Consider the following 13,846-nt stretch of genomic DNA (forward strand, 5'->3'; position numbering starts at 1 on the left):
GAGTGGGGTCTCGGGGAGAGAGGGAGGCTGGGGAGTGGGGTCTCGGGGAGAGAGGGAGGTTGGGGAGTGGGGTCTCGGGGAGAGAGGGATGTTGGGGGTTAGGGGATCAGAATGGGGTGGGTGGGAAGAGAGGGAGATTGGGGTTGAGGAATGGGAGGTCAGGGAGAAAGGGAGGCTGTAAAATGGGGATTTGGGGGAGTGATGGATACTGGGGGTTCAGGATATAAGAATGGGATTGGGTGGGGGGGGGAAGAGAGGGAGATTGGTCGGCGGGGGATTTGGGGATTGAGCAAAGAGGACAGAAAGGGAGACTGGGGAATGGGTCGGACATGCGAATCAATACTTTTTGCAGAGCCGAGAGCAGCAGCGAAGTGGTGAGTGGGAGCGGCACCATGAGAGGAGCAGCCAGTAAAGGGTTGAGTGAAAACTGGGGACTGACCAGACCTTGTGCAGTGCAAGGGGATTCTGACTGTAGTTTCAGGGTATCAACCCTACCTCTGAAACATGTATTGAACTGTAGAGCAATCCAGTTTACAATATTTATAAAAACAGAAATATACAGCAGGCCAGTCAGCATCTGAAAGAGAAAAGACAGGTTAATGTTTTGGGTAGAGCTTCTTCATCAGAACATTCTAGCTTTACCATTTGCTTCTCTTTCCTGCCCTGTGGGTTTATGGGTAGCATGATGTCACTGTGGCTTCCTAATGCTTTGTAGCCCTGCCAGTCGTCGTGATGTTCCTTGGACTTTGAATGCACTGCAGGAAGAAGAATAATCATGCCCCCTGCTGGTGAAATAAAGGTAACATTCTGAGGCAAGTTTCAGCTGCAGATTGAGCAGATAAAACTCTTTAAAAAATCAAAGTAGACAGTTTTTACAAGATCTTCTTAAGTTAGTTTTTTATTTCAAAACACAATAAGTGTTTCAAATCTGCTAACCTAAAGTTAATTTTAAAACAGTACAACATACAATTCTGTAACCAATATACAAGAAAAATAGCCTGCTGATGAAAACTTTAAATGAAAACTTTGAAAATGTGACTGGTAGAATTCTAGCCCATGGCCTGCAAATTATACATTAAAGCTGAATTACTCAAATTGTTTAAAGAACTTCTTTAGTTTCTTTGCGGATTACCTAAAGTGGTAACTACAACAGCAGAAAGAGGTTTTCTCCCCCCATGCTGTGAGCTCCAGTCAGATTGACACAGAGAGTATCAATGATCCTGATTGAAGCAACACCCAAGTTATGCTGGTGTCAGTCTGGAGCACCTCTGACTCATTCGGAGCACGTGGTGGGGGTTTAAAGCTGAACCTCTTCGCTGATTGTCAATTCACTGTTGGAGGGGTAAGGGCCAGTACAAAAATCCATCTCTTCACCCATTTAATGTGAACTAATAACAAAGGCTAGTTAGAACAGGACAAATTTGTGCTGAAATCATTCCTGCCACTCACGTACTGTGCCTGCAGTCTCTAAAGCATGCAATAGAATACTCAAATCTCTTCAATTGACTCAAAAAGATTTGGCGTGCCTACTTGCCTAACTAGACTGTGTAACTTAAAATCCTAGACTGAATCCGTAATTTATGTATTTGGTTTTGACTTAAATGTATAATAATCCCATGAGATGAGATTTCTTTAGTATCATAGAGCTGGCTAATTACAACCAGTGGGAACTAATATGAGGATGGTGCCATGTAAATGGTTAATATAATTGAAGGTTTATGCAAAACACTGATCAAAGTATCTTTTCATCTTGTTTGCTTAAATTCAGTTTCCTTTTTTTACATTTTATGTAAAGAAACAAACAGAACTACAGTTTGCTTTGCTAAAGGGGCTATCTTAAATGAAATGCAAGACAAATGTAGACCAGGATATTTGGAGTTACTGGGTAGATTTTGACTTTGTGCAATAGTGTAAAACAGGTGATAGTGTGTGGGCAGCCCGTTTTACTTCTCTCCTGAAATAATGGAAATACAAATCAGGATAGATGTGAAACCGGCTGTCGATTCGCTATCACCTGTTTCACACTATCGCACAAAATCAAGATCTACCCCACTGAGTGATGAATGAGCTAATAGACATTCAGTAGGGAAGTTTTCATCAGAAATATTTGATGAAAATTGCTACCTTTAAGCACAGCATCGATTACAAGGATTGAATGACAAGTAATGGTCGAACCTATTGAATACTGAACGTCCTTTAGTGATGAAATTAGTCGTGAGGGCTGGATACAGTGCTTGTCCAACACTCTGGTCCTGATATTTATGGGGTGGTCGGGAGGGTGCGGGGAAGGCTGAAAACGGCCGAAGAACCCGGCAAGGCCGAGGACGTGGAGGTCCTGCCGAATTTAACAGTAGGACCTCATTAACATTTTTAGACCCGTTTTTCGCCCGGCAGCCGGCCAAATTGACAGCCAGACTGGCGGCCAGGAGGGAAAACCAGTGGCGGGAGGCTGCAGCAGGGGACTCTAGGGGATGGTCCTGGGCATCGGAAGTGGGGATGGTCAGGCATCACGGCAGGGGGGGAAGAGAGGACATCAGGGCTGGGGAAGGTCGGCAATCGAGAGGTGGGAAGAGAGGTCAGCCATCGGGGGGGTTGGAAGAGAGGTCGACGATCGGGGGGGGGGGGGAAGAGGGGTCGGCGATCGGGAGGGGGTAAGAGAGGTCAGCGATCGGGAGGGGGTAAGAGGTCGGCGATTGGGTGGGGGTAAGAGGGGTCGGCGATGCGGAGGGGGTAAGAGAGGTCGGCGATCGGGAGGGGGTAAGAGGGGTCGGCGATCGGGAGGGGGTAAGAGAGGTCAGCGATCGGGAGGGGGTAAGAGGTCGGCGATTGGGTGGGGGTAAGAGGGGTCGGCGATGCGGAGGGGGTAAGAGAGGTCGGCGATCGGGAGGGGGTAAGAGGGGTCGGCGATCAGGAGGGGGGAAGAGGGGTCGGCGATCGGGAGGGGGGAAGAGGGGTCGGCGGTCGGGAGGGGGGAGGCCGAAGGCTTCCTTGAGGGGCCGGGGAGAGCACTCCTGCTCCTCCTGGTCCACAAGGAGTGCTGTAGAGCCAGCAGCTCCTGCCTCCCTTTTACTGCAGGGTTTTTTGATCCCAGGGAAACCCGTGCAGCAGCAGTCAATTTTAAATCGGGCTCCCAATTGCACCGTAAAAACGGCAACGTGCGCGTGTGCGGCATTTGCCATTTTAACCCACCCCCCACCCCGGCCCTCTCCCGCCTGTCATGGGGGGTTTAATTTCGAGGCCTCTGTATCACTGAGTTATAAGACCCAGCCTCATGGCCCAAATTTTCCACTTATTGACTCCTCATTCTGTAGTGTGCCAACAGGAGGACGTGTTGAGTGCAGGCTAGGAGCAAGAGGCAAAAGTCACAGGCTGGTTTTGTACAACCTCCAGTGGCTGTTTCAAGAGTACAGTTTGCAAAGGCCTAGGAGTTGCCTACTTACCCTTTTGACTGGAGAATCATCATCCATGTGAAAAGATACACTACTTTTACTAAATATTTAAGCTCAATTTATTGAAATGCAGAGCAGTTCCATGTTCCCTAAGGGTGCAGTTGTCCTGATGAACATCCATCCCTGAACCAACACCTCCAAAGCAGGTTAACTGGTCATTTAGTTCATTGCTGTTTGTGGGACCTTGCTGAGTGCAAATTGGCTCTTACAAATCAACAGTAACTACTTCAAAAGTAATTCATTGGCTGTGAAGTGCTTTGGAATATCCTGAGGATGTGAAAGATGCTATATAAATGCAAATTTGTTTTTTTATTAGTGTAAGAAACTAGAGTTCAAAATAATCTGTCTAAGGCCAATTAGCCTCTCTACTCTGCTGTTCTGGGTCATGTATAGACCCAACAACAACTCCATGCATTTATTTAGTGACTTTAACGTAGAAAAATACATCAAGGCACTTCACAGAGCTGTAATCAGACAAAAATGGACGCCGAGCTAAGGAAGGAGATGTTAGGAAGGGCGACCAAATGCTTGGTCAAAGATGTATGTTTTAAGGAGGATCTTAAGGAGGAGAGGGAGGTGAAGAGCTGGAGGGGTTTAGAGAGGGAGTTTCAGAGTGTATGAGAGAGATGGGCATTGTGTGAGGGAGACAGAGATGGACATTGTATGGATGTGCTGTATATGGACTTTCAAAAGGCGTTTGATAAAGTGCAGCATGGTAGGCTTATCATCAAGATTGCAGCCCATGGAATAAGGGGGGCAATAGCAACATGGATACAGAATTGGCTAAGGGACAGGAAACAGAGAGTAGTGGTGAACGGTTGTTTTTCGGACTGGAGGGAGGTGTACGGTGATGTTCCCTGGGTTCGGTGCTGGGACCACTGCTTTTCTTGATATATTTTAATGACTTGGACTTGGGTGTACAGGGCACAATTTCAAAATTTGCAGATGACACAAAACTTGGAAGGGTAGTAAACAGTGAGGAGGATAGTGATAGACTTCAAGAGGATGTAGACAGGCTGGTGGCATGGGCGGACACGGGCAGTACAGCTACAACACTGGCATCTACCCGACAATGTGGAAAATTGCCCAGGTATGTCCTGTCCACAAAAAGCAGGACAAATCCAATCCGGCCAATTACCGCCCCATCAGTCTACTCTCAATCATCAGCAAAGTGATGGAAGGTGTCGTCGACAGTGCTATCAAGCGGCACTTACTCACCAATAACCTGCTCACCGATGCTCAGTTTGGGTTCCGCCAGGACCACTCGGCTCCAGACCTCATTACAGCGTTGGTCCAAACATGGACAAAAGAGCTGAATTCCAGAGGTGAGGTGAGAGTGACTGCCCTTGACATCAAGGCAGCATTTGACCGAGTGTGGCACCAAGGAGCCCCAGTAAAATTGAAGTCAATGGGAATCAGGAGGAAAACTCTCCAGTGGCTGAAGTCATACCTAGCACAAAGGAAGATGGTAGTGGTTGTTGGAGGCCAATCATCTCAGCCCCAGGACATTGCTGCAGGAGTTCCTCAGGGCAGTGTCCTAGGCCCAACCATCTTCAGCTGCTTCATCAATGACCTTCCCTCCATCATAAGGTCAGAAATGGGGATGTTCGCTGATGACTGCACAGTGTTCAGTTCCATTCGCAGCCCCTCAAATAATGAAGCAGTCCAAGCCCGCATGCAGCAAGACCTGGACAACATCCAGGCTTGGGCTCATAAGTGGCAAGTAACATTCGCGCCAGATAAGTGCCAGGCAATGACCATCTCCAACAAGAGAGAGTCTAACCACCACCCCATGACATTCAATGGCATTACCATCGCCGAATCCCCCACCATCAACATCCTGGGGGTCACCATTGACCAGAAACTGAACTGGACCAGCCATATAAATACTGTGGCTACGAGAGCAGGTCAGAGGCTGGGTATTCTGCAGCGAGTGACTCACCTCCTGACTCCCCAAAGCCTTTCCACCATCTACAAGGCACAAGTCAGGAGTGTGATGGAATACTCTCCACTTGCTTGGATGAGTGCAGCTCCAACAACACTCAAGAAGCTCGACACCATCCAAGATAAAGCAGCCCGCTTGATTGGCACCCCATCCACCACCCTAAACATTCACTCCCTTCACCACCGGTGCACTGTGGCTGCAGTGTGTACCATCCACAGGATGCACTGCAGCAACTCGCCAAGGCTTCTTCGACAGCACCTCCCAAACCCGCGACCTCTACTACCTAGAAGGACAAGAGCAGCAGGCACATGGGAACAACACTACCTGCACGTTCCCCTCCAAGTCACACACCATCCCGACTTGGAAATATATCGCCGTTCCTTCATTGTCGCTGGGTCAAAATCCTGGAACTCCCTTCCTAACAGCACTGTGGGAGAACCTTCACCACACGGACTGCAGCGGTTCAAGAAGGCGGCTCACCACCACCTTCTCGAGGGCAATTAGGGATGAGCAATAAATGCTGGCCTCGCCAGCGATGCCCACATCCCGTGATCGAATAAAAAAAAAAATTTAACGCAGAAAAATGCGAAGTGATACATTTCGGTAGGAAGAATGAGGAGAGGCAATGTAAACTAGAGGGCACAACTCTAAAAGGGGTACAGGACCAGAGAGATCTGGGGGTATATGTGCACAAATCATTGAAGGTGGCAGTGCAGGTTGAGAAAGCGGTTAAAAAAGCATACGGGATCCTGGGCTTGATAAATAGAAGCATAGAGTACAAAAGTATGGAAGTCACGATGAACCTTTCTAAAACACTGGTTCGGCCACAGCTGGAGTATTGTGTCCAGTTCTGGGCACTACACTTTAGGAAAGATGTGAAGGCCTTAGAGAGGGTACAGAAGAGATCTACTAGAATGATTCCAGGGATGAGGGACTTTAGTTAAGTGGATAGACTGGAGAAGCTGGGGTTGATCTCCTTGCAACAGAGACAGTTGAGAGGAGATTTGATAGAGGTATTCAAAATCATGAAGGGTCTAGACAGAGTAGAGAGAGAGAAACTGTTCCCATTGGCGTAAGGGTCAAGAACCAGAGGACATAGATTTAAGGTGATTGTCAAAAGAACCAAAGGTGACATGAGGAGAAACTTTTTTACACAGCGAGTGGTTAGGATCTGGAATGCACTGCCCAAGGGGGTGGTGGAGACAGATTCAATCATGGCTTTCAAAACGGAACTCGATAAATACTTGAAAGGCAAAAATTTGCAGGGCTATGGGGATAGGGCGGAGAAGTGGGACTAGCTGGGATTGCTGTTGCATAGAGCCGGTGTGGACTCGATGGGCCGAATGGCCTCCTGTGCTGTAACCTTTCTATGATTTTTTTTTATTCGTTCATGGGACATGGGCGTCGCTAGCAAGGCCAGCATTTATTGCTCATCCCTAATTGCCCTTGAGAAGGTGGTGGTGAGCCACCTTCTTGATTCTATGAGAGATGGGCAGCATGTGTGTGTGAGAGTGATGAACAGAGTGTGTGAATGTAAGGGAGGGAGAAATGTGAAGTAAGATAACAGCATTTTAGGCTATATGGTCCTTTATCTTTTGTAGTTAAACTAACTTATATGAAGAAGTGTTCCTTTACACAGAAGCACTGATTTCCTGCAGGGATGTAGGATTAAGGGTTCTCCACATTGCCTTTTTCAGTTTCTGACAAGCATTTATTATATTTTAGCAAATACTCTGGAGACCAATCCTATTGACATTACTAATATGGAGTGGTGATGCTGAAAAGAGACCCCATGTCCTCCATCAATCTAAGATGCAGGCTACTCTGAAACAGCTGAACGCAGGCCTTCATGGAGGAGCCTATAAATAGGTTAATGTGGTAATAAATTGGTCGAGAAAATAAGTGCCTGGGATTCATGTAGGAGTACAGTACATGTACATTATGCTTTAAGTCTCGAAATCCAGTCAATAAGTGCGACAACAAATGTTTGATCCTGAAAATTGTGGCAAAAGAATGATCATCTTCAAAGCAATATTTATGAATAAATTTATTTTTATTTTGACTCTACTGTAGTTTAGCTACCATCGATTATTAAGTGTTTAACTACAAGGTTGACGTTTTAGAGGGTTTTATTTAAGTGATATGACTGCCGTAGGTCTGTGAGATGTTGGCCAATCTTTCAATCTCTGTAGAGGTTGTTCTAAAATCCTGTGCTGCCAGCGGGGAGCTGTGCTTGCGAAGAGCACAGGTCAGAGAATCAGGGCTACAGTGTTGTCGTCCTATCTCCCTGGGATCATAGAATCATAGAATTTGACAGCACAGAAGGAGGCCATATATTCTCAGCGTAGCTCTTTATAATAATAGCTGTGAATTATAAGTGGTTTATATGAACCAAATTCACAATTTGATTTAAAATGTTGACATATAATGGTAACTAAACCCATATTTATTTATTTTTTTTCTAGGTTATACATAATGACCTAATTTTAGAAATGGACCATCCAACTGCAGGAAGCATAGCTGTTCCAGGTAGGTCTGTTTGCCAAAGCTCAACCAAGCATTCCTTGCTGCTGTGCTTGTTAGTTTGTGCGGGCATTCTACTTGGCAAGAAAACGGAGAATGATCAAATGTTGCAGTTCTTATTGTACTAGCCAAGATCTTCTGGAGATGGTAGGAGTACCAATAATTTCTGAACTTACTATTGCTTTCTTCTTTGAGAATTTTCTGACCTGTATACAATTTTGTGCGGATCGCTTACACCTTTGCACTGAAAGCTCATGCCAAAGTTGTTGCCTTTGGACCAAAAGGTTTGGAGTCTATATCCAACTGGAGGATTGATCTCATAATGATACTTGTGACGGTCCTGCAGCTATCTCACTGCAGGACTGTCACAGCCGAGTGTGACCTGTTCACCATCCATGCACAAAGGCCCACATGGACGCTTCCAAAAAAACGGGTCACTGAATAGTGATCTGGTTGATAGGCCTCTCTTTGGGGATAGTGAGGACAGCGTTAAAGACCTCCATCATTGATGGGGTTATCACCCTCACAGAAAGATGTTTATCCAAGGTTTCCTCTGCCTATCAATAAATCCAAACTGTAACAAAGAGCAGAGTGCAGTTACACTCCGCTCAAAAACAAACTCTTCCAAAACCCCCATGTAAATATTGGGGTAAACTGATTAAATAACTTCAGTATAAATCCCACTCCAGGATTGAACACACAAACTAAGATTACATTTCAGTGCAGTTCTGAGGGAGTGCTGAACAATCAGAGGTGCCATCTTTTAGATGAGACATTAAACCGAGGCCCTGTCTGTCCTCTCGGGTGGATGTTACAGATCCCATAGCACTATTCAAAGAAGAGCAGGGAGTTCTTCCGGTTTGCTGGCCGGCATTTATCTCTCAATCAACACCTCCAAAAACAGATTAACTGGTCATTTATCTCATTCTGGGACTTTGCTGCGTGCTAATTAGTTGGCACATTTGCCTACAAAGCAGTGACTGCACTTTAAAAATAATTAATTGGTTGTGAAACACAGATTCCATTGTTGCTTGCTGAATGACAGCCTCTTTATTGCATTGTGCTGAGACTTTCCATCTCATGGTTGTCTTTGGTTTTTTTTCTCTTTGATGTATTACTCAAAGATTTGAATGACTTGGGTGCATCTTTTTGTTGTTCCTCTGTTTCAATGTCTCGTTCTTTTTAGGTTAATACAATCCATCATCCAGTGTTTCCAGTGTTGGACTGCTTTTCCAAACTTTTGCTGCTGGATGCTAAACTTTTGGTAATACATTAACATCTGGAGCTACTCCACAAGAAAATCAGACCAGTTCTGGTCTCCACATAACAGGAAAAATGTGATTGCACTAGAGAGGGTACAGAGGAGATTTACGAGGATGTTGCCAGGGCTGGAGAATTTTAGCAATGAGGAAAGATTGGATTGGCTGGGATTGTTTTCTTTGGAGGCTGAGGGGAGATTTAATTGAGATATATAAAATTATGAAGGGACTGGATAGAGTGGATAGGGAGGAACTATTTCCCTGAGTAAAGTAATTGGTGGAAGGATTAGACGGCAGCTGAGGAGAAATTTTTTCACCCAGAGGGTGGTGGGGTCTGGATCTCACTGCCTGAAAGGGTGGTAGAGGCAGAAACCCTCAACTCATTTAAAAAGTACTTGGATGTGCACTTGAAGTACTGTAACCTACAGGACTACGGACCAAGTGCTGGTAAGTGGCATTAAGATGGATAGTTCTTTTTCGGCCAGCACGGACACGATGGGCCGAACTTTCTATGATTCTAGAATTAGTATCCAGAGTCTCCAACGCGCTCAGTGTGATCTGTGCACAGAACCAAGCCAAAGAACCAACAGGGGTCAGAGTCTGGTGTAGTGATTTTAATCCAGCCACATTGAGTAATGCTGTAAATCCAGTGATGTTAATTAGTGCTGTTAATCCAGTGTTACTAATAGTACTGTTATTTCAACCACGTTAAGAAGTGCTGTTAATCCACTGATACTAAGCAGTGCTTTTAACCCAGTAGTGCTAATAAATGCTGTTAATCGAGTGATGTTAAATAGTGATGTTTAACCAGCGATATTAATTCAGGCTGTTAATCCATTGATGTTAAATAGTGCTAAGCACTAAGCAAGTTAAGCCAGCGATATTAGGTAGCGATGTTCATCCAGTGATATTAGGTAGCGATGTTCATCCAGTGATATTAGGTAGCGATGTTCACCAAGCGATATTAAGTAGCGCTGTTAATCCAATTATATTAAAAGTGCTATTAATGCAGTGATATTAAGTAGTGCTGTTAATCCGGCAATATTAAGTAGTGCTTTACTCCGGTGATATTAAGTACCACTGTTAACCCAGTGATACTAAAAGTGCTTTAATCCAGTGATATTAAGTAGTGCTGTTAATCCAGCAATATTAAGTAGTGCTGTTAATCCAGTGATACTTAAAAGTGCTGTTAATCAGCAATATTAAGTAGTGCTTTAATCCAGTGATATTAAGTAGTGCTGCTAATCCAGCAATATTAAGTAGTGCTGTTAATCCAGTGATACTAAAAGTGCTGTTAATCCAGTGATATTAAGTAGTGCTGTTAATCCAGCAATATTAAGTAGTGCTTTAATCCAGTGATATTAAGTAGTGCTGCTAATCCAGCAATATTAAGTAGTGCTGTCAATCCAGTGATACAAAAAGTGCTGTTAATCCAGTGCTATTAAGTAGTGCTGTTAATCCACTAATATTAAGTAGTACTGTTAATCCAGTGATACTAAAAGTGCTGTTAATCCAGTGATATTAAGTGGTGCTGCTAATCCAGCAACATTAAGTAGTGCTGTCAATCCAGTGATACAAAAAGTGCTGTTAATCCATTGATAGTAGGTAGTGCTGTCAATCCAGTGATACTAAAAGTGCTGTTAATCCAGTGATATGAAGTACTGCTGTTAATCCAGTGATATGAAGTAGTGCTGTTAATCCAGTGATATGAAGTAATGCTGTTAAACCAGAGATACTAAAAGTGCTGTTAATCCAGTAATATTAAGTAGTGCTGTTAATCCAGTGATATTAAGTAGTGCTGCTAATCCAGCAATATTAAGTAGTGCTGTTAATCCAGTGATATTAAATTGGTTTTTAATCCAGTGATATTAAAGTAGTGCTGCTAATCCAGCAATATTAAGTAGTGCTGTTAATCCAGTGATATTAAGTAGTGTTGTTAATCCAGTGACATTAAGTAGTGTTGTTAATCCAGTAATATTAAGTAGTGCTGTTAATCCAGTGATATTAAGTAGTGTTGTTAATCCAGTGACATTAAGTAGTGTTGTTAATCCAGTAATATTAAGTAGTGCTGTTAATCCAGTGATACTAAAAGTGCTGTTAATCCAGTGATATTAAGTAGTGCTGTTAATCCAGTGATACCAGAAGTGCTGTTAATCCAGCAATATTAAGTAGTGCTGTTAATCCAGTGATATTAAGTAGTGCTGTTAATCCAGCAATATTAAGTAGTGCTGTTAATCCAGCAATATTAAGTAGTGCTGCTAATCCAGTGATGTTAAATTGTGCTGTTGATCCAGTGATGTTAAATTGTGCTGTTAATCCAGTGATACTAAAAGTGCTGTTAATCCAGTGATATTAAGCACCGCTGTTAATCCAGTGATGTTAACTACTGCTGATAATCATATAATCATAGAATCTTACAACACAGAAGGAGGCCAATCGGCCCATCATGCCTGTGCCGGCTCTTAGAAAGAGCTATCCAACTAGTCCCACTCCCCTGCTCTTTCCCCAGAGCCCTGCAATTTTCTCCCTTTCAAGTATTTATCCAATTCCCTTTTGAAAGTTACTATTGAATCTGTTTCCATTACCCTTTCGGGCACTGCATTCAAATCTTAATAACTCGCTGCATAAAAATAATTCTACATAAAGACCCCCTCACCTTCTCCAATTTCCTCCTCCACTCAATGCTGTTGACCCATGCTGAAGTACAGATTCACAGGCCCTGTCCACCTCCAGCACCTTCTGCAAGCATTATTCTGGTATAAACCCGAACAATGAGCGATTTCACTGCAGGACCGTCATAACCGAGTGTGACCCATTCACCATCCATGTACAATGGCCCACATGGACTCTCCCAAAAAAAAGGGGTGACTGGCTAGTGATCTGGTTGATAGAGCTGTCTTTGGGGATACTGAGGACTATTGGCTATTGCAGCAAGGGCCATGCAGCATCCCTGAGACCTCCCTGCTCTATATGGCTCAGTCCTGCAGCAAAATATGCATTTATCCATTGAACCAGTGGGGGACAGCATTCCGTCCTTACATATTTTTGGGTTAGAAATTACAATTTTTGTTTCACATCCTTGTCAGGATAAGTCTATTGTTTCAGTAGTTTGATGGTCCATGATATTATTAACTGCTGTTTCATTTCATTGCCCTTGTTAATACCAAGTAACCATTTGGAGTAGATTACAGGGGAATTCTACGTATTGTACACACTACAATAAAGCATGAAACAGTACAGTCTTACTTCAATTTCACCTACACAGCAGAACACATTGAAATGAAGAAATTCAGGCAGTAGGGGGGACATAAGTTCGTCCCCCCCCCCCTGGCCCCGTCACTACCAGTTGCAGCTACTGAGGTGCCAAGTGAATGGAAATTCTGAGGAGGACTTGTGCTCGGACTGTTGTCACATATCTCCTGGCAGCCAGCTGAAGAGTGGAGTGGGTGACGAGCACATTGCACACCCTCCTTTTGAGTCACAGATGCTATGTGGCCTCAGGGAAGAGAACAACATAGGGAACAAATGAAGGGATTCACAACTTCACACCATGTAGAGTGAAGAGATGGGTTTGTAGTCATCACTATAGCTGTTGTAGGCATATGTATAATCTTCATATCACAGTGTGGTTCTGAGTCAGTGCTACATTCTTTGCCTTGGCGCACCACACCTTAGGCAACAATCACCTCTGATTCTTCAGGATAGAGGGTTGTGTGGGAGGCAACAGCTTTGGCCGTCTTCCAATAAATGTCATACTAAGTCTCCCCTCTTCTCGCCCACATACATGAGCAATGAAGACTGTTCCCAGAGGTGTGGCTTCACTGACTAAGAACCACATTACAACACCTGGATGCGACTGCTTCATTTGACAAGGAAAGAAACGCAGAAACCAATACATGGAATCGCAAGAGGTAACCAGGCACCATCAACGGGTGGCATCACTTGGACAGTCAGTGCATCTAGCTGCTCCCAAAAATATACTTTTTTATTTCTCTCCAGCCTAGTCATAAAAGCAGAGACTGGTACTGGGGTAGAGTTCCTAAAACCCCAGTGACCTTTTTGTACCTCAGCCAGGTTAGAGATTGAGGGGATAATTTGAACCTAACCCACCCGGCGGGAAACCGACGGGATCGCATCAGCCGACCATTTTACACCCCGCCTGATAAAATCGGGTGGGGTGTAAAACAGGCGGCAATCTGATCCCGTCAGTTTCCTGCCGGGCGGGTTAGGTTCAAATTGCCCTGAGTGTCGGCAAGCTACTCCTTCATGAAAGCACCGAAGCCAAGCCAATTTTGACATCAACTGACATCTTCACATGTGCACTTTACAGCAGGGGCTGCTGGTGACTGAGGAGCAGGAACCTTTCCTTATTTTTATCCCGTCCTAGCCCAGGACACTGTACCACACCCATTACCCTCCCAGCTGAGATTATCTATTTTGTCCAGACTAGGGATTGAACCAAGAACCTGAGCACCTATTGAGCAATTGGGAATTGGAGGGAGATTTTAAAAACAATGATCTATTTTCTTTTCTCTTTTGCTGGTACTGTGTATTTTTTATTCCTTTTTTATTTACTTTTCTCCTCCTCACATAGAGCCATCCTCATCCCCTCCCTTACATGTTTCCCTGTCATCTGTTGTGCTACGAATCTATGAGACCGTTGGTTGTCA

At 44.4% G+C, this 13,846-nt stretch overlaps 1 protein-coding gene across 3 annotated transcripts in view; it reads left to right on the forward strand.

The window, feature by feature from the left end:
* Positions 1–13,846, forward strand: part of sugct (succinyl-CoA:glutarate-CoA transferase) — a 449,184-nt gene that overhangs the window by 338,944 nt on the left and 96,394 nt on the right. For 2 of the 3 annotated variants that reach the window (XM_067981026.1, XM_067981035.1), the window contains one exon: positions 7,860–7,923. In XM_067981026.1, the coding sequence (XP_067837127.1) occupies positions 7,860–7,923 (64 nt within the window). Of the gene's footprint in view, positions 1–7,859; positions 7,924–13,846 lie in introns of those variants that run through there. The other variant, XR_010961805.1, reaches the window with a different exon arrangement.

This window comes from Heptranchias perlo, chromosome 3, assembly GCF_035084215.1.
Source record: "Heptranchias perlo isolate sHepPer1 chromosome 3, sHepPer1.hap1, whole genome shotgun sequence".
Taxonomy (NCBI): domain Eukaryota; kingdom Metazoa; phylum Chordata; class Chondrichthyes; order Hexanchiformes; family Hexanchidae; genus Heptranchias; species Heptranchias perlo.